At 50.6% G+C, this 27827-nt stretch overlaps 1 protein-coding gene across 2 annotated transcripts in view; it reads right to left on the bottom strand.

The window, feature by feature from the left end:
* The window catches only part of PTPRE (protein tyrosine phosphatase, receptor type, E), a 99594-nt gene that overhangs the window by 9362 nt on the left and 62405 nt on the right, over positions 1-27827 (bottom strand). For both annotated transcript variants that reach the window (XM_011998121.1, XM_011998120.1), the window contains 13 exons: positions 23426-23516; positions 18317-18393; positions 17619-17655; positions 16148-16245; positions 12999-13118; positions 10855-11018; positions 9320-9455; positions 8697-8846; positions 8245-8338; positions 6627-6703; positions 5374-5508; positions 1971-2096; positions 917-1083 (listed from right to left, as the gene is read on the bottom strand). In XM_011998121.1, the coding sequence (XP_011853511.1) occupies positions 917-1083; positions 1971-2096; positions 5374-5508; positions 6627-6703; positions 8245-8338; positions 8697-8846; positions 9320-9455; positions 10855-11018; positions 12999-13118; positions 16148-16245; positions 17619-17655; positions 18317-18393; positions 23426-23516 (1472 nt within the window). The remainder of the gene's footprint in view (positions 1-916; positions 1084-1970; positions 2097-5373; positions 5509-6626; positions 6704-8244; positions 8339-8696; positions 8847-9319; positions 9456-10854; positions 11019-12998; positions 13119-16147; positions 16246-17618; positions 17656-18316; positions 18394-23425; positions 23517-27827) is intronic.

The following is a 27827-nucleotide window of genomic DNA, read 5'->3' on the forward strand; positions in this document are numbered from 1 at the left end:
AAAAACCGAGGTGTGTGCTCCACCTACTGGCCAGGCCAGGAGTGCACCCCGGCGAGGTCCAGGCAGGGAGAGAGCTCTGCCAGCTATAAGGGGTGGGACAGTGGGTGGGGGTGAAAGGCAGTCACAAAGGGTGGGCACCACTGGTATGAGACAAGAAATGGAACTGCAGTTTTAGGAGCACATTAGCACCACCTAAGGATAGAACACCCCAAGCTCCTGCTTGAAAGAACCTTGCCAGGTGTCAAGGTCCCTGCCAGTAGAAGTGTACAGCAGGATCAGAACCACAGAGGCACAGAAGGCAGGCGAGTGGGCGGCCCGTGGGCTTGGCCAGATTTGTGCATCTGCCCTCAGGAATGCTGTGTTTCACGCCTTCATCTGCGGATTAAGTGGTGTCCCACGTGCCCTGGGTGTCCCTCTGCCTTTGGGCCTGACTTGGGAGCCAGGCTGAGGCTACAGGACCAGCGTGGCTACAATCCCAGCTGGGACTCCTCATATGGCCAGGAATCCCAGCCAACGGGAAAGGGCGGGTGTAGGCACAGCAGCCCAGCCAGGCAGTCTCTCAAAACCTGCCCAGGAGCTTGAAGTCGGGAGTGTGCTCCTCCGAGCTCTGCCTGGCAATTTTTGATGACTTCAAAAGCACATGGAAATGTGTGTTTGAGTGGTTTCCCAACTCCTCCCTCTGAAGTGCATTCTGCATGTATGTTAAGATGACATGTATGCATCTTATGTATGATACGATGACATGTATGTACTTAAGTGAAGCCGTGTGTGCATGTGTGTAAGGAGAGGTAGAGAGGGGACTCTAGGAAATACCATGGCCGGGGCAGTGACAAGGCTCTGCTGTCCACAGCTGCGGGTACTGGGGACATGCAGCCTGTGTCCACCCCACCTGGGGGGCTTCGGGCTGGGGGCTCACCTGCAATGCACGGTGATGGGGTGGTTGCCCGTCTGCTGCTGCTGCTTCTGCACCGCTGCGATGAGGTCGATCATGCCTTTGCCCTCGGCGGGAATCCCGATCTCAGGCCAGCCGTGGAAGTGAAACTGGCGCACCACTCGGACCTGCTCCTCCTGGCGGGCCTGGGGCTGCAGGGAGGAGAGGGCGTCTCAGCGCTGCCTGCTTGCTGCAGAACAGGCCCCAGCCCCACCTGCCCTCTCAGGGATTGGCCAAGGCTGGGAGCCCTCCCTCAGCCTTCTGTGCTGCCAGCGTCCCCACTGAGGCAGCCTGAAGGAGAAGGCTGAAAACTGCTTGCCCTAAAGAAGAAGGCAAGTGGTTGGCTGTGCTTCCTTCCGCGAGGCAGAGCAAGCCGACCAGAGCACATCCCCTGGAGCCCTTCGAGGACGGCCCAACCCCTACGGGATCCTTGGCAGCTCTGCTGGAGAGAAGGGAATCACTTTCTCAAGAAGGCAGGGTCCAGCCTTTCCCTTCAAAGCTCAAAGGAGCAGCATCTGAATCTGGCAGCCCGGGTGGCTCTGTGGCTGACATGGAGGAGACAGTGCAGGTGCATTTCATGGTACTGACCGTTTGGAGCTCAGCATCAAGTCTTGTGCACAAGTGAGTCATCCTACCCATGGCTGACCCCAAGTCCTCATTCTTCGCCAAGGAGAGAGGGTGAGCAGAACCAAGGACCCAGTGGAAATGGGGACAATTGGGTGGCTCTGAGAAGGCACCTGGAGGAGAGCCCCAGAGAGGCCCCTGTGGCTTCATTAGTCCCCTTTGTTCCTCCTCCCCCAACTAATGGCTAATGTGATTCTCCTGAGAGATAAATGGGAGGTAGGCGGCCAGGGAGATGAGAATTGTACAGGAGGCCTGCCACTGTCTCTGAAACCCATTGGCCATTCACAGCCGATGGGACTATGTGAAGGAAAAGGACAGGTACAGGGCCACATTCTGGTTCAATGACAAGCAGAACCAGGAGGGAGGGTGTGGTTCACTAAATTCACAAGGGTTTAAAGAGCTAGTTCAACAATACCTGATTGAAAGTGACCAGGAAGTCTCGTATACTGATGGCTTCTGAAAGGGTATCATTCTTTATCTCTATCGTTATTTCTCCATGAGTAACTGAGCCCTCAGTTGGCCAATACTGGTAGCATTTATCCTTAGGGGATAAAATAAAAATGTAAGTCTTATAATAAATAATTTGCTGCTGGCGATTTTGAGTTTATAATGCAGAATTATTCTCAAACCAGTTAATGTATTTCATCTGACCAAAAAAAAATATGAATATGAATATAAATGCGTTTTAATGCTTGTTGACCCAGGGAACAGAACAGAGTCTAGAAACAGACACACATATATATGAAACCTTAACATATGGCAGAAAGGAGAGATTCTTTAATAAATAGGGCTGGATAAATTGGTTTTCTACCTGGGGAAAATGAAATTGGATCCCTGACTCATACTCTACCAGGGCTGATGTGAGTGTCCCCAGCTCTTCCTAGAACTGAGCAGTGTACACCCTGCACTTCCACGTGTAGTGGCCTTGAACCTTAATAAAAATAAACCCAGATGGATTAAGGTTTAAGGTGAAAAACAAAACTGTGAAAGTCTTGGAAGAAGAAACATCATTTCACTTTGAGATACACAAGGATTACTAGACAAGAGCCCAAACAGCTAACCAATCATGATGGAACAATTTGAAACACTGGATTACAGTAAAATTCACTTCTCTTCATCAACAAACATCATTAAAAGAGTGAAAAGACAGGCCACAGATTGCAATAAGATGTTTGCAATATATAAAACCAGTAAAGAATTAGTATCAAGATTATGTAAAGAGCTCCTATAAATCAATAAGGACAAATAACCCCATAGAAAAATCAGTGAAAGGCAGGAACAGGCATTTGACACAAGAGGAAATATGTCATCCACAAATATATGAAGTGATGGGGTTGACTTGTAGGAATCAGAAAGATGCAAATCAGAGCCACAAAAAGAAAATATTTACACAATAATTACACAATGAACAATATTTTGTTAATTTTCAATTAACAATCATTAGGACACCTTGAGAATACCATACTAGGTATGCAGATGAATGATATCTCTTATACATTGCTGACGTCCACTTTGGAAAGCAATTAGGAATTATCTTGCAAATTCAAACTTTCACATACTCTTCAATGAAGCATTTTGGCTCTTTGATACATCTTAGTCCCAGTGCAGCATAAGACATGTACAAGAATATACAGGTAGGGAGAACAGACAGACACAGGGAGGGGAACAACACACACTAGGGCCAGTTGTGGGGTGGAGGGTGAGGGGAGGGAGAGCATTAGGACAAATAGCTAATGCATGCAGGGCTGAAAACCTAGATGACGGGCTGACAGGTGCAGCAAACAACCATGCGCATGTATACCTATGTAACAAAACTACACATTCTGCACTTGTATCCAGAACTTAAAGTTTAAAAAAAAGAATGTACAGGTAGCACTGTTTGTAAAACAATGAAATGAAATCAACTCAAGTGTCCATGACAGGAGAAGGAATACGTGAGCTAATGCAGGACATAGTTTGTGCGGTGGAATATAATGAAATAATGATGACGAATGAACCGCAGCATAAGCATCAACATAAAACAATATCAGAAGCACAGGTTTGAGTGGAAGAAGCAAGTCTCAGAAGACAACATGCTGTAATGATGCTCTTTATATAAAGTTCAAACACAAGTAAAACTAAACAACAGTCTCTGTAGGCATAAATAGATGTGATTTTAAAATGTTTTTTTAAAAAGCAAAGAACATATCCACTAGGATGGCTTTAATCAAAAAGACAATCACAATGTTGGTGAGGATGTGGAGAAATTAGAACCTTATATATTGCTGGTGGGAATGGAAAATGGGGCAGCTACTGTGGAAAACAGCCTGGCAGGTCCTCAAAAATGTTAAACAGTAAGTTTATGACATAGAGTTATGAGGTGACCTAGCAATTCCACTCCTAGTATATACACTCCTAGGTATATACCCAAGGGAAATGAAAAAGCATGTCCATACAAAAACTACCACCTGAATGTTCAAGCAGCAATTTTTTTTTTTTTGAGATGGAGTCTCGTTCTGTCACGTAGGCTGGAGTGCAATGGCGTGATCTCAGCTCAATGCAACCTCTGCCTCCCAGGTTCAAGCGACTCTCCCTGCCTCAGCCTCCCAAGAAGCTGGGATTGCAGGTTCCCGCCACCACACCCAGCTACTTTTTGTATTTTTAGTAGAGACGGGGTTTTGCCATGTTGGCCAGGCTGGTCACGAACTCCTGACCTCACGTAATCTGCCCACCTAGGCCTCCCAAAGGGTTGGAATTACAGGTGTGAGCCACCGCACCCAGCCAAGCAGTGTTATTTATAACAGCTCCAAAGTGGAAACAACCTAAATGTCCATAAGCTGATGACTGGATATACAGAATGTAGTATAGCCACGCAAGGGAATACTGCTTGTCAATAAAAAAGAATGATTTACTGATTCATGCTACAACATGGATGAACCTTGAAAGCATGATGCTCAGTGAAAGAACCCAATCACAAAAGACCACACACTGTATGATTCCACTTATAATAATGTCCAGAACAGACAAACCCATAGTCAGGAAGCAGATTAGTGGTTGCCAGGGGTTAGGGAAAGGAAAGAATGGGGAGTGACTGCTAATGGCACAAGGTTTCCTTTTGGGTTGATGAAAATGATCTCAAATTAGATAGTGGTGATGGTTGTACAACTTTGTGAATATACTACAATTCACTGAATTGCACCCTTTAAAAAGATGAATTGCACGAATTATAGGTGAATTATATGACAGTAAAGCTGTTCCTTTTTAGAGCAAAGGAATAAAAACACAAATACACAGCAGTAAGTATGTCCTGGGGGAGCACCCAGACAGATATACATTGTTGGTAAAACCTTGGGTTTACTGTTGGGTGGTGAGTTCACGAGTGTTTATTATGTTAGTAAATAAATGCAATACAAGAAAGCCAGGGGTGGATCTCTGTAAGAAGGAAGAGTTAACTCATTCAATTTACTAGGACAATATCCATTAGGCACACATATCAGTGCCTATGTCTTCATGTCTTGAAAAAAGCCAATAAGTGTCTTTTTCTTCAACAGGTTATAATCTTGGCCAATACCAAATGGCAAAATTTCAGGGCAGGCTAAATAACATGTAGGCTAAGAATAAAGGGCAGTGGGTAGCTATGGTTAAACCTCACTCCCAAAAACGGAAAGGGTGAAATGAAACCTTTTTCATTTCCAACCTCTCTCCCTCCCTAGTGGTCCTGGCTTGGTCTCACCCATGTGTTTGCACTGAAGGCGGGTGGGACATTTGTAATGAATGGCGACAGTGCCTCAGGTGCACAGGCTGCCCCTGGAGGGCCGGGACCGGGCGGCACCCCTCACCTGCTCTCTCTCCTGCACCTCCGTCAGCATCACGATCGTGTGGGATTTCCATTCCCAGATCATCCTCCAGAAGTCCTCAACCGTGTGTGCCAGTGGCCCCTGGGTGGCGATGAAATAGTCCTTCTGCCGGTAGCCCTTCAAATGGAGGCGCAAAGGTTAACGTCCAGCTTCCTTCCATCCTGGCTCCATTACCTGCTCCCTAAGTTCAGGACAGCCTAAGGCCTAATGAGGAAAACTCTCCCATCTTCCATGGTTGGCACCAGACCCCAGCTGGCACGAGCACTCAGGCACACACCTGACAAGCAGGTCAAGAGGCTCGCTTATCTGAAACCATAACCATCACCATCAGCCCCTGAGGTCATCAACAAATGGGTATTATGAACTGGTAGTCGCCTGCGGCCATCTGAACAGCACCTGGTGGCTTAGATTCTGACATGTCTCTGTGTGTTTCAGCTAGATCAGCATGGAGTCCCCTGGATTCTGGCACAATTTTCTCATCTGAAAATGGCAATATTAACATACACTTGGCTGCAATTCCCCCTTTTGCCCTTCTTCTGCGAACTCCGCTGTGCATGAAGACAGCCTCTGTCTGTGGGCCCTGAACACATAATTGTATTGTCCGCGTGAGTACACATTGCAGAAATCACACAAGAGAAAGAGCACAGAGGCAATGGATATATAACTGGTATGTAACAGATATGTAAAAGAAAAATAACTATATATTCAAAGCAGAATGAAAAAAGAGCCAATTACTTAGCAGCGAGTCTATGTCCTTCCATTTCCAAAGTCCACTTTTTTTTTTTGAGAAGGAGTCTCGCTCTGTTGCCCAGGCTGGAGTACAGTGGCACGATCTCGGCTCACTGCAACCTCAGCCTCCCGGATTCAAGTAATTCTCCTGCCTCAGCTTCCTGAGTAGCTGGGATTACAGGCACCTGCCACCATGCCCAGCTAATTTTTGTATTTTTAGTAGAGACAGGTTTTGCCAGATTGGCCAGGCTGGTTTCAAACTCCTGACCCCAAGTGATCTGCCTGCCTCAGCTTCCCAAAGTGTTGGGATTACAGGCGTGAGCCATCGTGCCTCGCCACTTTTTTTTTTTTTTTTCTTTTAAGAAAGTAATTCTGCTAACAAAAATGGTTGAGTTTCTGGAAACATGTCAATTCTTTCTCATTGTGAAAACAAGCTAATCAAGTCTGTGTGGTCACGTGTGAAGGTAACACATCTGCATCAACACAACCCAGGCCAGCATACTTACATCTATGAAGGATGCGTTGATGTAGTCTGTGTATTCTTGACCCCTTTTCATGGAAAGGATCACTCGGTTGAAGTCATCTGCAAAGCAGTATCTTCCTTTAGTTATTACAAAAAGGGTCCCACCTTGGTAACTTTAATCCGTTGCTACAAGCTTGCAAAATATAGAGCCGATTAATAAAATCACTAGGTAAAGCCAACTCTTGGGAGAGTTTACATTATGAAAGAGGATAATCAAAGGGGCTCAGGGGTATTTTTCTTTTTGAAGGAAAACTCTGAAAACAACCCAATTATCATTTTCATTTTTCAGGAATCGATGTAATACATACCAAAATACAAGCACTAAAAATATTGCACTGAAGGAGTAAATGGAATGTGGCTAAGCAAGCAACCTAGGGTGGCCAGCAGGACACCGGGGCTCCAGAAGACCAGGGGCCAGAGTCTGAAGATGGCAGGGCCCCTGGGAGCTCTACTCGCCTACAGTGCTTCGGGGGACCCTGCTGCAGCAGGCCTGCTCACAGCTGTCTCTAGCTGGTGTTTGTTGAGCTGTGACTCCATCCAGGAGATGTCTATAATGAGACACACCCTCGTCCCAAGCGGAGCATCTCCCCCCTCCCTCTCTAGTTCCTCGGATCCCTGTGGAGTCTGTTTTCGGGCCTGGTTTCTCAGGTTTCTCTTTTTCCCACTTGGTGAGCCTCCTGACTCTCCCGCTGCCCACTATGTGTGGCCCTGTCTTCTTGCCAGCTTTGCCTCCTCTCCTCCTGCACCTGCCAGGCCCCCCTTCCCTCTCCCATGACCTGGGCGGCAGACCAGTGTCCTGACTCCACCCTGGGCCCATTTCTTGTCCTCCTCAAGGCCACAGCCTTTTCCTAGATGGTCTCAGCTGAGTTCGCTTGCATGGCCTTGGCCAGGTGGCTCAGGCCCCTCTGTGTAAGCAGGAGGTGGGCCTCTGCCCAGGCTTGGGGAGATAAGGAATGAGACAAGGAATCCTAAGGCACCAAGTCGTGCCTGCAGCAAATCTCCAGCTTCTGTGAAACCCTCGTCTGCAATCCAGCCCCGGCTGCCCTCCCGCACTTGCAAGCTCATGTCCTAAGCGGCTTGCCTGAGACCAGAGCAGGACTGTTTGGGTCAGCTGGTGCTTCACGGGTGTCTTTTCTATCTGACACCTGACACAGCACACAGGAGCCCTTAGCCTGGGGCCAGACGACACCCTGCTCTTTTTTTTTTTTTTTGAGATGGAGTCTCGCTTTGTTGCCCAGGCCTGAGTGCAGTGGCCGGATCTTGGCTCATTGCAAGCTCCGCCTCCCGGGTTCACGCCGTTCTCCTGTCTCAGCGTCTCGAGTAGCTGGGACTACAGGCACCCGCCACCACGTCCGGCTAATTTTTTGTATTTTTAGTAGAGACGGGGTTTCACTGTGTTAGCCAGGATGGTCTCCATCTCCTGACCTCGTGATCCGCCCGCCTCGGCCTCCCAAAGTGCTGGGATTACAGGTGTGAGCCTGTCCGCACCCTGCTGTTGACCCTGGTGCACAGGGGTAAGTGGCGAATGGCTCCTCTGGGATAAAAGCCTCTGGCACCAGCCCAACCCCAGTCCCGCCCCAGCCATGCCACGGGTGCCTTACACGGGATGATCTGGATGACCCTGGCCTTCTTCATGTTTGCCGGCAAGTTGCCCGTCCTCATGTTCTCCTTCATGATCCGGACATTTGTCAATTTCTGCAGCAGAGAAGGACATAATGACACAGTTAAACCTCTGACACTCCTGAGCACATTGCTCAGTCGAGGACTAGCGCTGCTGGCAAGGGCACCTGCTCAAAGGAAACATCGCTCTCCACCCCAGGAAGCCTCCTTAGCACTGGGAAATAGAAACGTGTGCCCGGCAGGGCTGCTGTGAAGCTCTGAAAGCCACCTGATCTGTCTTCCCTTGTAAATCACGGCTCGGATATTGCCCCTTTTTCTGAGGGTCAGTTAAGAGGGAAAGTGATTGAAAGAGGCTTCCTTTAAATGGTCACCTGTTTTCTCCGTGTCCTTGGCTGCTTACACCAGAATGGAAAGGAGGGTCAGCCATACTCACCCTGAACTCCTCCTCCAGCCCGATCTTGTCGAAGTGGGTGGTGGTGCCATGCACGGTCTGCAGGTGCTTCTCCAGGGAGGACACGTCCAGCTCTGTGTCTCCATAGAGGTAGTACTCGAGTAAGGCTTGGTAGATGAACGTGTACTGCATCTGCAGAGAGGCCGGGGTGACCACATCCTCAACGCTGCCCTGCAGCCTTGGCCCGCGTGGAGCTTGGCAGACCAAAGGGGGAGGCTCTCTTCTTTTTCTCTTTTTGCCAACACAAGGAGGTGTGGGGCAAGAGGCAGAGTACCGGCCACAGATAATGACCACTTATGCCCTTGAGTAAGGAGAACGGTAGCAGCAGAGCCTCACATTGGTGAGCATGCCAGGTACTGTGTACACGAGCCATTTGGGGGAGTAGGACTGCCCCATCTCCCATGAGGATACAAGGGAAAGATGAGAATGAGGGAGTCTCCAAGGTCCTACGCATGGGCAGGGAAAGCTATGGGGAGGGAAGCCAGACCAGACCCAGGCTGGTTGCCATGTGCCCATCAGAGCCAGGGCCCTGTACGCCTGTGTGGCCAAGGCATCTGGGTTTGCTTTGGGAGGCTAGACCAAGGCAAGAGGAAGGCATGACTCACATCCGTTTGAACCATCTGAGGGCGCTGATTACGGATTCGAGACACAAATTCAAACACATCCACCTTCTGCTCCGCGTGCATCATGGCCATCATGGCATCGATCACAATGAAGGTGCCCGTCCGGCCCACGCCCGCGCTTTGGGGAAAGAGAAAGATGCTGCGTCGTGAGTCACACTTCTCCCGAAGTAAATGACAGGTCCCAAGATGCCTGCGCACCCAGGTCACTCGATGCAACTTTTTTGTTTTGGTTAATTAGGAGCAAAGCCATAGTGAGGCCACCAGAGGGAGCTGCGGTCTCAGTAAAGTGATCTCAGGCCGATCCTCTGATAACCACGAACACTCTACTAAGAGGCACATTAACAGCTGGTGCAGTAAGCCCCGGATTAGGCTGTGCGGAGAATTTTTCTCATTTACTAAACAGTGTCTTCTTCTTATATGTGTGATTGGCATCCTAGATCTGCCCCCTTGGGAGCAGAGGGGACCTCAGATCAACTATGCAACAGCTCTGGGATCCAGCCTCCCCCTCTGTCAAACCGGGCAAACCACGTCCCCTGACTCGGGGCATTAAATGGGGCGGCATCTGTCAGATTACTGTTCTCTGAGCCTGCAGATTCCTCCCAGTATGGGCTACACTGGAGGGCGGGTGGGGTGGGGTCCAGCCTCTGCTTGGCCCCAGCAAGGGAGTGTTGCTCAGACTTGGGGAAAGCCCATTCTGCCAGGGTTCCTGGACAGCTTCTCCTGAACAGCTGCATGACAGGTGCAGAGCGCCTGCATCACTGCGTGCAGGTGGCTTTTGTCCCTGGCAGTGCTGTGATACTCAGGATGAATCTGTCTGTAACAGCTGGACACTTAGTATCTAATCAAAGTGATACCCTGGTGAGGCCAATCACTGCCAGGAACAAGTGGGGCTCTCTGTGAACAGGGGGCTGTGGCGTGGCCCTGGCTGTACATTTGAGTAATTTTTCGTGTTGTGCAAAGCCCACCCAGATGCAAGTCACAGGCCTCCAAGGCTGTCCTTCCTATCACAGGCGAGGAAACCGAGGATGAAGTGGCAGCTGGCAAAGGGCAGCCTGGTCCTCGGACCCTGGTCTCCAGGACAGCGTGGTCTGGAAGACTCTGCTGTGGGGGCCAGTCCGAGTCATGGTGTGCTCTTCCATAAGGACTTGAGTGTTGTTGGGGGGCTTCCTGCAGAAGCCTAGTTTCCCTGGTTTCCATCTTGGTTCCCAGAGGTGACTTGGGATTCCCAGAAAGAGGTGAGGGCGGCCAAGAAGAACCGCCCAGAACTCCATTCCCACCATCAACCGGAGCCCCTTGGCTTTGGTGGGTTTTATCGGCTGGGATGAAGAGGGAGCTCTCTGAGCGTTCTCCTGTAGGGTTCTTGGGGCCTGGCTCAGTCACTGACATTTGTGTTCACATCAGCCCTGCCCAAACCTCTGCCCACCCTGATATTGGTCCCCTGGCATTGCCCATATGAGGGTGAGTCCTCCCACTGTGGCCTGCCCTTGAGGGTCCCGCCCCGTGGCCCCCCAGCGTACCTACAGTGGACCACGATGGGTCCAGCGTGCACGGGGTTGAGCGTCTTTACTTTCTTGAGGAACTTCAGCATCCCAATGGGGGTAAAAGGCACTCCAAAGTCAGGCCAGCTGGTGAAGTGCAGCTGTGAGACCAGCCTGGGAGCTTTGCAGCCGTCGGGGAGCTGCTGCGGGGGACATGGGGAGATGAGAGTGGGTACAACAATCCCCCCCCACTTCCCCAGCATCTCATTCTGAGGATGCGGTGGGCTCCCCTGTGCTGGGGCTGCATGGGGGAGGGGCCCATGTACAGGGGGCCTGCCCGAGCGAGACAGCCTGGCCCTCACCCCTGCCAACTCGGAACACGTGCTGGTTTTGGGGCCACAGGGCAGGACCCGCAGCAACCGTCCATGCCCAGGTCAGGCAGGGCCCAAGCAGCCAGACTCATCCCCAAAGCTGGTCTGCATGCTCACAGACCCCCGTGCAAGTGGGCGGTCATGGTCCATTTCGCCTGGACAGTCCCACCCCATGCCTGTGGTGCTGAGTAATCACCAACAGCACATCCTTCCTCGTGCAAAGCTGTCTTACATTTGGGAGGACAGACAATGCAGTCGGCCTGCTCTCTGGAGACTCCCAGACTTGCCCTCAGAGGCTGTCTCAGCTTTTGGACCCAGAGACCATGAGTTTAATTCTCTCGCCTAGATCACGGAAGGTGATACACAGTGTATTTGGAAGTAGATACGTGTGCATGTGTGTGCACATATGCATGTGTATGTGTGCACGTGTGTGCATGTGTGTATGTGTGTAGGTTTATGCATGTGCACACGTGTGAATGTGTGTGTACACATGTATGCATGTTTACATGCACATGTGTGTGAATGTGCATGCATGTGTGCACTCATGTGCATGTATGTGTGTGTGTGCACGTGTGTGAATGTGTGTGCACGTATGCTTGTGTGAACATGGGTGGATGTATGTATGTGTGTGAATTTGTGTGAATGTGCGTGTGTGTGGGTGTCTGTGTGTGCACGTGTGAATGTGTGCATATGTGCAGCTGTGTGCACGTATGTGTGAGTGCATGTGTGCACGTGTTTGCATGTGAAAATGTGTTGGTGAATGTGTGTACATGTGTGAATGTGTGCATGTGTGCACGTGTGCATGTGTGATGTGTGTGGGTGTGTGTGCACTTGTGTGAATGTGTGCATGTGTGTGGGGTGTATGTGTGTACATATGTGATTGTGTGTGACTGTGTGCATGTGTACAATTCTGTGCGTGCGGGTGTATGTGTGTGCATGTGCATGCATATGTGTGGGAGTATGTGTGTACATGTGCATACCTGTGTGTGGGTATGTGTGCATGTGTGCATGTGCATGCCTGTGTATGGGTGTGCATGTGTGCATATGTGTGCCTGTGTGTGGGTGTGTGTGCATGTGTACATATGTGTGCCTGTGTGTGGGAGTTTGTGTGTACGTGTGTGCATGTGCATGCCTGTGTGCACATTTCTGGGAGAGATGTGAGCAGGGATAGAATGAGAATGATCAGCTCATCCTTTTCCTTTTTTGCTGTGGTTTCTTGGAATCTTAGACACTTATTTTGTGACCTAATTATGCCAATCACTCTATCTTTAAATCCTGACAAAATGGTCTTCTGTCTTTTCTCTATGGTTTTAAACTTTCTTCTACATCTTGATTTCATCTGCTTTGTATACAGATATTTTTACTGATCTCTCTCTTAAACCCTTTGGGGTAGTGGAACTAGCAGGACCCAAGTGTGGAAAATAACGAGGACATTTCAGACATAATTCGAAACGTGTTAGAAACGTGTTAGAAAAAACCCCGCCTCCCAGTTCCAGTGCGTGAAATTTCACTGTGCTACTGAGGGAGGACCCCAGACCCCTCCAATGACTGGTCTTCTTCCTGGAGAGGTCCAGAGGAGTCGCTGGGAATTAGGAGCCCCCAGCACTGCCTGCAGACCCTTGTGCACCGGCCTGTGGTGTCTTGGCCCACTTGCACGTCTGCCCAGCACAGCCTGGCCACTGCACCCTCTGAGCCAGGGCCGCGACAGTGCCGGGGTGGGAGCAAAGCACTTCGTAAATACAGAAGGGTGTTAACTGTGGGCATCATGCTGAGAATGATCCTTCTGGAAGGTCAGCAACTAGAGATGCTTACTGGCTGTATACAGAACTTCCGGATGGTGTAGTCGACCAAAACCACGCAGTCCTCCACGCACACCCGGATGTTTCCATAGGTCCAGCAGCCTTGATCGGGCCAGTACTGATGGCACTTTTCCTGCACGGAACAATTTAATAGAAGCAAATAGATCTGTGGGTGCAATGCATCATGACATCCCTCCACCCAACCACAGAAGGCCTCACACACACCAGCTGGAGTCACACAGCTCCCACAGCTGAGAAACAGCAAGTTCACGTGTGTCCACCTCATGAATGGGGAAACTGAGGCTGCATAACTGGTGAAAGGCAGCCTTGAGACTATGGCTAGGACACCCCAAGGCTTTCTGATGTAGACACCAACAATGTCTCATTTCTTCATTCATTCACGAATCCCATACATTTGATTAACTGACCATCAACCAATCATGCTGAGCCTGTAACCTTCAGAGCTGGGTACCTAACCCCAAATGACCCTCAGGCCAGAGGGCAAGGCCGGTGCTTCCCCAGGCATTTCCCACTGGATTCAGCAATTTGTGTTTTTCCTGCTCAGTTCACTAAGGACAAAGTTAATTTGCACCACTGCCAGTCTGCCGTTCAAGAGTGATGAACCTGTGATTGGCCTAATGATCTTCATTTTTCTCTAGCAGGGATGAGGCTGCCGTGGAGTCTGCAGAAGAGGGTGCATTGCTACAGAGAGGCCCATTTCTTTACCTTCCCAACCTCTGAAGCAAGAATGACTCAAAATACACGTTTCAGGAGCCCTTTCATTTTGCAGCACCGCCCGCAGCACCTGCCCGGTGGTGTCCTCCATCAGCGGACTTCACAAGGGTGCATTGCTACAGACAGGCCCATTTCTTTACCCCAAACTCTGAAGCAAGAATGACCCAAAATACATGTTCCAGCAGCCCTTTCATTTTGCGGCACCGTGTGCAGCACCTGCCCGTTGGCGTCCTCCATCAGCGTGGACTTCACGAGTGAATGAGGACCCACCTCAAGGGGGAAAAGATCTACTTCATCTGCCAGATAAACATCTCTGGAATGGAACAAGCCTGCCAATCATCGGAGAGCATGTGCAGGGAGTGGCCCCTGAGCAGCACAGCTCATGGTCAAGACTCAGGATTAACAATCTTATGAAACAAACAGCATCTGGTATTTAGTAGAGAGCAGCATCGTGTTATGACGGCCACGGACAACTTCCCCCTCCCTACTCCTGGCTCCGGGCAGGGCTGCGGGTCACAGGGCATCACTGATGCAGCCCAGGGGAACTGCAAATGCCTACAGGTCCCAGTTTGGGGAAGTCTTGCCCCTATGGGGAGCCCTGGGGACCCTCCTGAGCTTCTCATCTTGGAAGGCTCTCCGGCAGGAACTGAGAACGTGTCTCAGCCTCTCAAGGGCTCAGTGTTGGTGGCTGGTTTTATACCCCCTCCCTCCGCCTCCCTCCCACCCGATCATGAGATGCCAGGGCAGCTGTGTTTTGCAATGCAGAGCCCAGGATGTGGAAGCCAAGGAAACCACAACAGAAGTGTGAGCAATTAAGAAAAAGGGAACTCTATTGAGAAATGATTTCATCTGAATTGGTGAGAATCAGGATGCAGCAGCAGCCCAGCACTGAGTCACAGGAGTGGAAAAATCCAGTAGGAGGCTAGGGAGGAAGATGGAGAGAAAACACCAGTGACATTTTCAGCAGAATGACTGAAAGGGGGAGGCAGCGGCGTCCTTGAGCCCCACTGCTTCTGTGCTGGTCTCATGCTTGGAGCACCAGCCCCAGGAAGACTAGTCCTATGAGCCGCAGGTCACAGGGAGACTCCTGGAGAAGGGTCAGCCTCCTTTTCCCTCGCGTGGGTGTCCTCCTCCATGGCCGCTACAGCGCAGGCAGGGTGAAGAGCCCTGTGCTGGGAATCCCCTACTTCCCTCTGTCACTCTTCCCCGTGACAAAGGATGACAGAGGCAAGATTTGCAAGGGCAAAGGGGTGGCCCTCCGCAGCCGTGTTTCAGCTCCCCCGAGAGCAGAATGAAAGCCCCCACCCTATTCCTGACCAGAAACGGTGGCTGGAGGCTGCTTCCTGTGTTTTGGGTGGCAATTAGTAAGCTGGCACTGTGGGGACCAGAGCACCTCCCAGCCTGTACTTCCTGTGGGCGCCTGCCACCCATCTTCTGCCCCAGCTGAGTTCCCTTCGGCCTGGCAGTCCCATCTAAAAATGGCAGCCCTTCCCCACAGTCCTCGCTACGATGCCTGGGAACTGCTGGGGCCAGGCCAGCGGATGACTGAGGAGCTCAGGACACAGCAGGCCCTGAGCGGGGCTGGGCAGGACACATGGCTGCCGCTGAACTGAGCCTTCAAGCCAGAACACACCAGAAGCACAGCCTCCTAATTGTCGCCCCACCTGTGGCAAGTGTCCCTCCGGCTCCCAGTTCTTCTTTCATTCTGGAGAGTGAGCTCACTGCCTATGGCATGGCTCCCTGCCTGTCACTCAACACCCGCCCCCCGCCACAGGCTTCCCACAGCCCCCACTTCTCAGCCCTGAATTTGAGCCCCCATTCCTTGCACCTGGGACAGAGCTGGCCCAGCACAGCAGATGCTAATGAGTACTTGTTACATTAGGAAACGAATCAGTTCAACTTTTCTTCTTTGTCAATGATTCAAATTCTTATGATGTACATGCATCCTTTTTTGAATTAGAAACAGCTAATTAAATATATTTGGATGACAAATCAACATTTCTTCAATATACCACGTTTTTCAAATGCATTTCTCTAGTCTGGATAATAAGCGTGAAATCATGTTCATTTCTAGTCTGAGGTCTGCCGCATGACATGCTCAACATCCTAAAATTCTAACTTCTAAGATTCATGTCTCCCACCAGGCAGGCAGAGCCTGGGGCCGGCCGGGGGCCACTCTCACTTGGGAAAAAAAGGAAACTCTTGTGTCATCGTGTTATCACAGATTAGATAACAGTGAGATGCTGGGGAGACAGGGGATTTGTTTCGTGATGAAAATGCTGTCAGCCACTGCATGTGTTTGGGTGCTCTCTGCAGTGATAGTGGGAGGAAGGGAGGGAAGTAGGAAGAGGAAGTGGTAAGAGCATCCCCAGCCTGGCAGCAGCAGCTGAAAGGAAGTGATACCGGGGTCAGATGCCTGGAACTCACCTCTTTCCTTTCTTTCAAGTTCGTTAACATGACGATGGTCGCAGACTTTTGCTCCCAGACCATTCTCCAGAAGTCATTAACCGTTTCCTGTTTGGGGCCTGTGTGTAGAGGACAATTCCGAAGTCAAAAGGCATGAAGGGAAGTCGCTTTGGGGTCCCAGCCCCGGCACCCTGCCATTGGCCCCTGGATAGATGTTCACTCCCTTCTCAGGCTTGTTGGGGACACACACGTCATGCCCTGAAGTGTTCCAGAACCAGTAGGGGCTGCCTGTCCTGCCACTCACCCAATCCAGCTAGGAACTCCTCAGTGGGCAAGATAATTGGGCCCAGGTTGAGTTATGACATTCACAGGTAAGAAGCAGGGTTCAGAGGAGGGCTGGGTCCACAGCCAAGTGTGGGAGAGCTGGTGAAAGCCTTGGGAGAGGCAGAGACTGGCCGGCCTCCCCCTGCATTCCCAATCCCCTCCTCTTTGTCAAAATCTTACTCTCAGCATGGTGCTGTTCAATACGATATGAGCTAAAGTCCCTCGGGAAGGGATCTGACCAACAGACAAAGTGTCACTAGGACAAAGTCCTCTGCCCCTGTCCACTTCCTGTCTGAGCTGCGGCTATTTTGCAGCCCCGAGCTAAGCGCTTCATGCTGAGGGGGATGGGCCAGGAGATAAGGAAGCCCCTGGCCCTGCTGCTGTCCCACTCTGGCCTGGCTCCCTGTGAGTGTCTGCTGGCAAGAGAGAAACACATGCTTTCATCTGTTTCAGCCAGGATCGTCAGGTTTCCAGAGGTTTCCAGCTGGGCACATTCCTGATGTCCTCTGCATGTGCACATGCGTGTCCTTTTTTCTTAGAGATTCTACATTTCTAACAACTTCCCAGGTGATTTTGACACACGGTGAATTTCAGAGCTCATTGCCCTAAAGACTCCTGGCCTAAGAGTGAGGAAGTCTGAGGAATCTGGTTTCAGCTCCACTGATACCTAACTGCATGTGCACCAGGTCCTGCAGATGACAACCTCTGGTGGAACGGAGTGATGCTGGATTCAGTACTCAACACACGAGGGAGAGCCAGCCCTGTGCAAGGTGAAGGGCATGTTTTCACGGCTGAAGTATCTTCTTGGTTATGGCCTTGATCTGAAAAGCTACTCACCCTACTACCCACCCCCAAACTTTGGGGCCATGTAGGGCTCAGCCAGCTGAGAGAAATTCAAGGTTACCTGATGCAAGTATTAACACACTGGAATGGCAGCCGGGGCCACTGCATGCCCTGTGTTCACACCGTATAGGTGTGGGAATAAGTGTGTGTTTCTCTGTCTACACATATCCATTGTGTGAATGGATATCTAACGTGTCTGTTAGGTGTAAACACGTGCACAAAAATCCAATGTAAGTCCTTGGTCTTGTTGGCCTACAGACAAGGAAATGAGAGCTATTCACATCATTTTACCAAAAATACGTTCAGAAATTAATAAAAAGCTTACCTTGAGCTGCTATGAATTTATTCTTCTCTTTGTAACCCTAGAAAAAATAACATCAGATTTATATTTTTTCAGAATTATCTTTGCTGAAAGGATTTGTTGTTGCTGTTAGAAAAGCAATGCATATTCACCATGGAAAATTTGCAAAACACAGGAAAATGTTAAGAAGAAAAGAAAACTCACCAGCAATTCCAGAAATAACAAATCCTATTTCATACGTCCCCTCTCTAGTCTGTTTTTCTGCAAAACCTTTCCCAGACTCACACACAAGTAGAGAGATGCAGACATTCTGTCCTCTAATTGGGTGAACATGTACAATTTATTTTATGTTGTATTTTTAATGAGAATTTTATAATTTATATTAAATGATCTCTTAAAGATCAATACAAATGGAGTTCTAGTAATCCACTGCACATGGTTTTACTACAATCTGTTTAACTGCCCATGCTTCCTGTTCTATTTGGTCAGGAATATACATAATGCTGCAATGAACATCCTCTGTGCTTATCGCTGTCTCTCGAAGTCAAATTCCCAGATGCTGATGCTAGCTTGTAAAGCATGGGCAGTTCTGTGCCCTTTGTGCTTGTGGCCAAACTGCCCAGAAAGGTTGTGACAATTTACACTCCTGGCACCAGACAAGAAAGTGCTCACTGGTCATGCCTCAGCTGGGCTAGGGGAATAGGAAACCTCTGCCCACTTACATCTATGTAGGAAGCATTGATGTAGTCCGAACAGGGAGTTCCATCCACGTGGCTCAGAATCACCCTAGAATGGTCATCTGGAAAAAACCCAAACAAAGCCAAGATATTAGGACCAGGAATCACAGTGCTGTCTCTTCATCTGCAGTGTCAGCTCCTGGGAAGGGGAAAAGTAGCTTCACGGCCACACCGGGGGCGGCAGAGATGTTCTTCCTCAACGTTCCCATGGAGACCACTGGTGTCCCGAGAGAGAATGCACCTGCTTTGGTGAACACGGACTGTCTCAGCTGTGGGATGCCGACAAGGGTAGGATTTCAGTCCCCAGGACGCAGGCCACTGGGTCATTACATAGACAAGAACAGCAGAATGTGCTGGGCCCCTGCAGTGCAAAGGCTGTATTTTATGAACCATGCACTGGGCCCCAGTATTGCCAAGTGTGGATGCACTTAAAAGAGCCCCAGGACAGAAGAACTGGGTCCACTCTCTAAGGCTTCCCAGGGAAATGAGCACCAGCCCCATGAGGACGAGTGGATGTGGGGGTCTAGGATCGGGGACTCTAACCCTCAGTCCCACCACCAGAGTCTGCCCCAGGGCTGGAAGGCGAGCACAGTGAGGAGTGCCTGGTAGATCCAGCCTGTTGCACAAGCGGTTTTCTGGGGTGGAAGGCTGACCGTGGAGTGCTGTGTGTGGGGTGTGTGTGCACGTCTGGATGTTTGTGGTGTGACTGGTGTAGTGCGTGAGCCTGATGTGTGTGGTGTGTATACTGGTGCAAGCATGTGTGTTGTGAGTTTGTGGTATCTGTATGTAAGTGTGGCATGTGCTGTGTGTATTTTTGTGGTATGAGTGGTGTAGCGTGTGTATGATGTGTGTGTGGTGTATACTTTGGTATAAGTGTGTTGTATGTGGTGTGTAGTGTGTGGTATAGTGTGTGTGGTATGTGTGTAGTGAGTGTGGTGTGTGTGTGGTGTGCATGTGAGTGTGTATGTGTGGTGTGTGTGTATGTGTGTGTGGTGTGTATGTGTGTAGTGTGTGTGGTGTGCATGTGTGTACTGTGTGTGTAGTGTGCTGTGTGAATGTCTGCATGTGGGTTTGGTGTGTATGTGTAGTGTGTGTGTTGTGTGTGTGGTATGTGTGTGGTATGTGTGTGGTATGTGTGTGGTGTGTGTGTGGTGTGTTTGTGTGGAGTGTGTCGTGTGTGGAGTGTGTATGTGTGGTGTGTGTGGAGTGTGTATGTTTGGTGTGTGTAGTGTGTGTGTACAGTGTATGTGTGTGTGTGGTGTGTGTGTAGTGTGTGTGCTGTGTGAATGTCTGCATGTAGTTTTGGTGTGTATGTGTAGTGTGTGTGTTGTGTATGTGTGTAGTGTGTAGTGTGTGGTATGTGTGTGGTATGTGTGTGGTGTGTGTGTGGTGTGTTTGTGTGGAGTGTGTGGTGTGTGGAGTGTGTATGTGTGGTATGTGTGGTGTGTGTGGTGTGTGTAGTGTGTGTGTACAGTGTATGTGTGTGTGTAGTGTGTGTGTGTACACACACGTCAGGGCTCCATCATGACTTTTGTGGGTCGCAGTCCCTTCTGCCTTCCCAGCTTCCTCCATAGAACTATCAAGAAGGTTATCTTAGACTGGGTTGGTCGCCAGTGAAAAGCTGCACTCCAGAATGGGTTTTGCATATTTTGTATGTGATCTGAAGAGAAATGAAGACGTTTTCATGGGCCTCTAAAAGTGCTGTGGGCCTGGCCCTGCTCTTCCTGTGACCTTTCCCAGGAACGTCCGGCTGGGCCAGGCTGGGACAAGGCCTGTTCTGAGGGCGTTTATGCTGCACTGGCCACAGAGTCTGGCACGTGGTAGAAGCTTAGAGCCTCCTTCCTCAGTGTTGAGTAACTCTAGGTCCTCTCCCTGCTTTCTCTGCTTAGTCCTCGATCAGGGTGGGTTGTGTTTGTGGCGTTTGTGTGTGTTTCTGGCGTTTGTGATGCGGAGCCGGGTGGCCCCCAGGTCATGCCTTGTCTGTCTCACCTTCACCTGGAAGGCTGCCAGGCGGGCCGCGGGCTAGTGGCCTGGGACCCCCGATGACTGAGCCAGCTCCGTCTGGCTCCCTGCAGAGAAAGGGCAGGTACCGCTCTCAGAGACAGCCATAGCCCACACAGGGTGGCCAGGGAGTCAGACCCCAAACTTACAGTCCTGCAGACCTCACTGTGAGACCCTCCTGCTCAGGGAGTGGCAATGCCCAGGCAGAAATAGCTCTGCTGAACACATTACACTAGTTGAAAATAATTTGGAATGGTTTATGCTTTGAGAACAGCTATAGAAAAGCACAGGGTAAAATATAGCCTTCTGCTTAGATTTAGAATCTTGCAGTTTCTAAGAGCTTCCTGTCTTTTTATTCTAAAAAGTCACACTTCACATTCAAAACATTAGTTCCTAAAATTATCAGCTGTTGGCACTTTTCCAGAAAAGAGGCCTCGCTTGCCATCAGCCACAGTCTTTCTATAGGCAGAAGTCAAGCCTGCCTGACATGCAAAGCACCTTGACTTCTGACCCCAGAGCTCCCCAGGGCCACAGGCCTGCCCAGAGCCAAGGGCCACGTTAGGACTCTGTTGAAAGATTGGGAAAGGCAGGGAAGGTGCCAGGGGCTGGGGAAGTTCGGTCCCTTCTCCCCTCTCCCCCAGGTGACTCTCAGTCCCACCCTAAGTGATACTAGGGGATGTCATCCTGGGGGCGGATGAGCAGCCCCGAGAGCTCTCTGCCCGATGTCCCTTCAGCCTTAAGTCTTCCTGATAGCTAATGCCAGATGCCACCCCATTAATCCTTGCCAGGCCACAGCGTCTCCATGCCACTGTTCTGTAAACCCGTCTTTCCACCTGTGTGAAACACGGCAGAGTCCCCCAGCCCCAGGAGGCTGCCTGGGCCCTGGGGTTCCCATGGTGTGGTGCTCCTGCCAGGAGCAGGGGAAAGATCTTACGAGGGAAGCTAGAAAAACCCATTCTGAATCTGACTACGATTTCAGGCTTGGAGGAAACGCTGACTGACTCCCGTAGCACAACCTAGAGAACGCGGCTCAGAGAAGACTTGAGAATGTGGCTCAGAGAAGACTTGCAGTGGGTGGGCCGGGCCTCTCCCAGGTGGGGGACTCCTAGGTGAGGTCCCTGCTCTGCCCTGGGCCATCACACCTTGAGGAGGGGACTGGCTGTACGTAATGCCCACACTTGGCCATGATTCTGCTTCCATGGAGGTGCCAAATAAACAGTCTTAATTAACAATATGATGTTACCTTTAAGGGATGAAGGTTTACTGATTGAGAGAAATGAGGAATTCAGGAATGTGCTTAGCACTGAGCGGTTTCTTAACACGTATGGCTGGCAAATCAAGGCACAACTTAAAACCACTCAATTAAGGTAATAAATTAAGCATTGATACTAATTTCTAAATATCCCACATTTGACACAAATTTTTCTAAAGATCTCAGACCTCCTCCCGCCACAGCCTTCCTTTCCTTTGAGCTGCTCAAGCCATGTAAGTTGCCTCCCCTCTTTCCGTGATATCTTCCACCCATTGGCAACACATCCCCTCCAAAGCGTGCGGGTTCTAGCCATGGTCTGAGCCACTGTCAAGGCCTCCTGACCCATCTTTCTGGTGTTGCCTCGGCCACCCCTACACATATGTGTTGACTGAAAGACTAGTTGACGGATTTCTCCCAGTTGTCATTGGATCGTGGGTTCACAATGGGTTTTGTGAAAACCACAAGCCAATCCTATGCATGTAAAATGAGACAGTTATTTCTAAAAAGTGCACAGTTTGGACAGACCACAGATCGGATAGACCGTAGCTGCTCTGACACACAGAGCAGGTGAAGTCAATTCTAGTCCGAAAAATGCAGCAGTGAGCAGCCTTCCGGGGCCCACATGGGCTGCCTTCCTCCATCCCACCGAGGCCCTGGCAGGGTGGGGTGACTCCCTCTGTGGACCAGGGGGAGGCCGCAGGTTCAGGATTTAGACCTGAACTTAGTGGAGCCCTTTGAGGATGCCATTTTCTTAGCCTCATGGGCAAAGCAGACGATGGGAGGGGCCCAGGTGGGGTGAAGGATCCCGAACTGCACCCCCCAACCCCCGCCGCTGGGCCAGCTCTTTTTTTTTTTTTGAAATGGAGTTTTACTCTTGTTCCCCAGGCTGGAGTGCAATGGCATGATCTTAGCTCATGGGAACCTCTGCCTCCTGGGTTCAAGAGATTCTCCTGCCTCAGCCTCCCAAGTAACTGGAATTGCAGGCGTCCACCACTATCCCCGGCTAATTTTTTGTATTTTTAGTAGAGATGGGGTTTTACCATCTTGGCCAGGCTGGTCTTGAACTCCTGACCTCAGGAGATCCACCTGCCTCGGCCTCCCAGAGTGCTAAGATTACAGGCATGAGCCACAGCACCTGGCCCAGGCCAGCTCTTACAAAGGCGGCTCAGAACCTACAGGGTTTGTCTTGGCACCAAGACAGGCTGTGAAAGCTGCCCCCAGGTCACCGAGACATGCCCCCGCACACATCCATCTGCTCCCTGGCCCTGCCACCTCCTGGCACCCATGTTTCCCAACCCATGCCCACTTGTACTGCTGGGGTTAAATCAGGTCTATTCAGAGCCTTCCTACAAAGCTGCGGCCCACCTACAAGTTTCATATTCTGTCATTTTTGTCCTTGGTCCAGGACCCCAGACAACTCTAGGGATTTGCAGTTTGTGGCCACAAGCACTGAGTCTGAGGGAAGGGAGTTGCCCAGGGCCACTCGCAGGCCTAGACTGGGTGCCAGGCCTGAGTTCCATAGGAGAGGCCCTGCCAGCTGGCACTCATGGCCACAAAACAGCGCCTTACCTGCTGGGCCCCAAGCAGCCCAGGTCTCAACAGTAAGCACAGGCTTGGCAGCCAGACCCACCAGCAACCAAGGTGCCCAGGGCCTGTGCGGGGAGATGCCACCTAGAGAGGAACATTCTGGAGTCCTAGGTGCAAATGCTGAGCAGTTAGATTTGGGGCCTCAATCTTTGGCCTCTGAGCACAGGAATGGCCCGCAGTCACGGGGAGCTGCAAGGCAAAGCTGAGTTAGTGCAAACACCATCGATCATGCAAAACATAAAATAAAATCTTACTGGGAAGGATGTTGGGATATCTGTTTTTTTCTCTGTTTTCTTCTTTATTTGCCAGTTCAAAAGTTCCTTGTATGTGTCCAGATGGCAATGACTGGAAGAAAATGTAGCATTAGTATGAAATGTGATGGTTTCAAGCACCATGCCCATGTCAGTTTCCCTACTGAGCACAGGAATTGCGAAAACATGTGGAGCAAACTACCTGCTGTCCATAGTCCGTCTCTGCCTCAGACCTTGTACCAGGCACGGGGCAGAGAATGAAGGAGACACAGACCCTGGCTTTCCCCAGGGTGCTCTCTCTTGTGGGGTGAACAGCGGCGTGGTCAAAGTGACGGTCTCATCAGCCAGACCCTACGCTGCATGAAGCTGGAGACTTGCCTTTGCATTTCCATGATATCTCAGGGCCCACAGGCCCGGGCCTAGAGCAGGTGCCTGTGATTTGGTAAGAACTGACTGCGACAGAGCTGTGAACTGGGAGATGGGGGAGCGAGGACAGGCACGCAGGGGATTTACAGTGGGATGCTGTGACTTTGGGGCTGAAGGATGAATAGAGTGGTTCTGGGAGGCGAGGGGTGGGAAACGGCCTTAGATACAGTCCTGATCTTGCTTAAGACTCCAGGCGTGCTCTGTGGACCAGTGGCATGGGCACGCCTGGGAGGGTGCTTTTTAGAAATGCAGACTCTCTGGCCGCACCCCAGACCCACAGAATCAGCACGAATATTACCATGATCCCCAGGGCTTCAGTGCACACGTCTTTGGGAAGCACTACCCTAACAACTCCTTTGTCCCAGTCAGGGAAGTCAGGTGTGAAAGGAATGCCGCCGGGCCCCTATCCCCTCTGAGCAACATAGCTGAGTGTGAACTCCAGTGGCCTGAATTCTAGTTCTTTCTGCCGCCTGGAGCCGCCACCTCTGATTCCTGGTCACCTCCAGCTGTCTTGCGTCTGCTTGCTGCTCAGGTGAGCTCCCCACAATGCACGGTGTGAAGAGCCTCTCGAAGCCCTGCGTCCTGCCCTTTGACATTACACCCAACCAGTGGCTGGACCCGGGGCCACTGGGATTCCAGTAACATGTATCAATATGTATCGAGCGCCTCAGTGTGCCAGGCACGGTGGAAGGAGCCGGGTCATCGGCCCCAGCCTTCGCAACTCACCTACTATTAGGTGATACTAGGATGGTCCCCATTTTATGGGTGAGGAAACTGAACGCCAAAGCGAGGTGTTGTAGATTTGCCCAGGGTCACCCAGCGAGCAAGGGGCAGGAGCCTGGGGCAGCGCCCAGACCACCAGGAGGATGCTCACTTCTTCAAATGTGGGAGAATGTGAGGGGTCCGCTGCAACCACCCAGGAGAGCGGAGCAGGCCTCACTGTGTAGCTTTGGATCTAAGTCATGCAGGCCTGGGCTTGCTCACAACGCGGGGCAGGGCCTGACCTGCCGCCCACAGGTGTCCCGAGCCTTCCTCTCCCGAGGGCAGGAAGCTTCTCCAATTGCAGACTCAGATCTGACCAGCCAGTGCCCATGGTGGGGCACCATAGGCCACCCTCTTGCCTCTGCTTTGGAGCCACCAAACCCCATGGCCACAGGATGAGGCCCTTCCAGGCCATGGGGTTTGTTGGTCCCAAAGCAGAGGCAAGAGGGTGGCTTATGTGGAGGGACCTGTCTGGCGGCACTGTGGCAAGGGTGATGGGTGGTTCTCGGCCTCATCCCCAGCCACAGCACCTACGCCGCCTGTAGTTCCTGATTCTTCATCAGAGCCATCTTCATACTGACCTTCTCGACCTAATCTAAGCCTGACATCTGTGGTAAAATTCTAAAGCCTTCTCTTTTTCTACCCGCGAAAGCTTTTTTTGGCCCCAGCACTGAAAATACACAGGAGGCGTGATACCGGATGGTGTGTACATGATACTGTGCATTTGTCAAAATCCACAGCACGCACAACACACAAACCCTGACGTGTGGACTTCTGCTAGTAACAACAGTGCAGTGTTGGTTCATCAGTTGCAGCAGTTGAAGCACACGAACGCAGGAAGCTAATCATAGGAGAAACTGCTCGCAGGGGAGGAAGGGGGCATATGGGAACTCTGTACTTTCTGTGCAATTACTCTGTACAGCTAAAACTGCTCTAAAATAAAGTCTGTGAAAAGATAAATTAGGCCAGGTGTGGTGGCTCACACCTGTAATCCCAGCACTCTGGAAGTCGAGGAGGGCAGATCACCTGACGTCAGGAGTTCAAGACCAGCCTGGCCAACATGGTGAAACCCCGTCTCTACTAAAAATACAAAAATTAGCTGGGCGTGGTGGTGGGCGCCTGTAGTCTCAGCTACTTGGGAGGCTGAGGCAGGAAAATCACTTGAACCTGGGAGGCAGAGATTGCCGTGAGCCAATCTCTGTACGGACCCCAATACCAAATCCTTTTCATCCCCACCAAGTTTGCCCGCACTTTGAATTGGTAATGCACACATGTCAAAACTCAACTGGATCGGCCACTTTGAGACTCCTGTGTCTCCCTTTAGTGTCTCCCTTTCATGACTTTGGGGAGAGGAGTTCAGATCAGAGGGCAAGAGAAAAGAAAGATGGGGTTGGGAGCATGTCCCTCTTAGGACCCGAGGGAGAGCTGGCCATGGCAGGCTCCAGTGCTCTCAGAGGACGGGTGCTGCATGAACATGGTCTCAGGACATGGCCAGCCCTTCACTGGACAGATGAGGAAAAAGCACAGCCTGGGCAACACAGTGGGACTCCATCCCTACAAAAAATAAGTAAAAAGCCAGTGGGCATGGTGGCACATCCCTATAGTCCCAGCTACTTGGGAAGCTGAGGTGGGAAGATCACTTGAGCTGGGAGGTTGAGGCTGCAGTGAGCTGTGATCAGGCCCCTGCACTCCAGCCTGGGAGACACAGTGAGACCCCATCTCAAACAAACATACGAAGCAATGACAAAAAAGCAGCTCCCCCAGGGTTCCCCAGACACAGGATCAGGCTCCGTGATCCTGACTTCGGGTCCAGTGTTCTTCCCCTCCACCGCATCTCTACCCTGCCTGTCACTGAGCAGAGGGACTCCAATGTTCAGCCAAGGGCCACACAGTGGCAGAAGAGCATGAGGGACTTCCTCTGGGTGCAAAATTTAATGGGGTGCCCCCAAAATTCCAAAACCAGGGGAAATTATATTCAAATGCAATATTTTTAAAAGTCCAAATCAAGGCACAAAATCTATGATGAACAAAATATGAAAGTTTTAACTAATGGCAGGGTGAGTAGCTGTGTGGTGACAAGCCATATGTATCAGGGCCCAGCGCAACAGGGAAAAACCATCAGCCCAAGCCTATCTTCCTTTATGGTCATGCTATTTTCTTCACCAGGGGCTGCCTGCATCCATTTTGACATTTTATTTGTTACCTTTCCTGTGTTACCTTTCCTGATACTTTTGATATTTTAAGTGTTGTGTTAAAATATCATTTATCCCACTACTGAGCTTTTGGTGCTGCCTTAAATTTTGTGCCTGGGGTGAATGTCTCACCTACCCCACCCTATTCCCGGACTCCCTCCCTGGGAGTGGCCCCCACTTTCGAGCTGGTTCTGACTCAGACACCCCCATCAGCAAGCCCAGCCCCTGCCACTTGGGGAAACAAAAGTGCAAGGGGAAACAGGATAAGAAGGGTGGGGAAGGGGATCTGCTAGCTGAAAACTTGGATAGTTATTTTGAAAATGAGAAGGTCTGTTGTCAGGCTGAGAGATTGCAACACAATAGTGCTTGAAGCTGTCTTTCAATATGACCTAATTTCTCCAAAAAAGGGGACACATTTGGAAACAATAAAAAGGAAGCGAGATAAAGGCAGAGGAGTCTTGTGCTAAAAAAAAACAAGCAATGTACAGTTTACATGTGCCACCACCTTCCCATGCCTTCACACGTTGCTTCTGGGTTAAGTCCCATGTCTGCAGCAGAGTTCATGCCATCTTCAGATATAACAACTGCACAACACTTGTTTACAATATCCATCGTCTCAGCCTCCCATTCCAACTTCAAGGTAAATAAGACAGGCCCATCTCCATTGCCCCTTCCTAGGTGGTGGAAGACAACTTCAAGGAGATTAACTGATGTGCCAGGGCCAGCATGCAACAGGCATAGCCAGGACCAGTCAGCAATTCTGCTGAAAACCTATCCTCTTTACGATCAACACTCAGCACAGCCACATGCAAGAAGGTGAAGATGCATAAAATTCAAAACATAACCAAGGATAAATACTGAATAGCAAAATCCAAGACAACACATCCTCATATCTGTTTGTCTACTTCTCTATCTGCCCATTCATCCATGCATCCATCCATCCGTCTGCCCTCCCACCCATCCACCCATCCATTCATCCATCCATCTGCCCTCCCACTCATTCATCCATCCATTCATGCATCCAT

Source organism: Mandrillus leucophaeus, unplaced genomic scaffold (assembly GCF_000951045.1).
Source record: "Mandrillus leucophaeus isolate KB7577 unplaced genomic scaffold, Mleu.le_1.0 Scaffold557, whole genome shotgun sequence".
Classification (NCBI taxonomy): Eukaryota; Metazoa; Chordata; class Mammalia; order Primates; family Cercopithecidae; genus Mandrillus; species Mandrillus leucophaeus.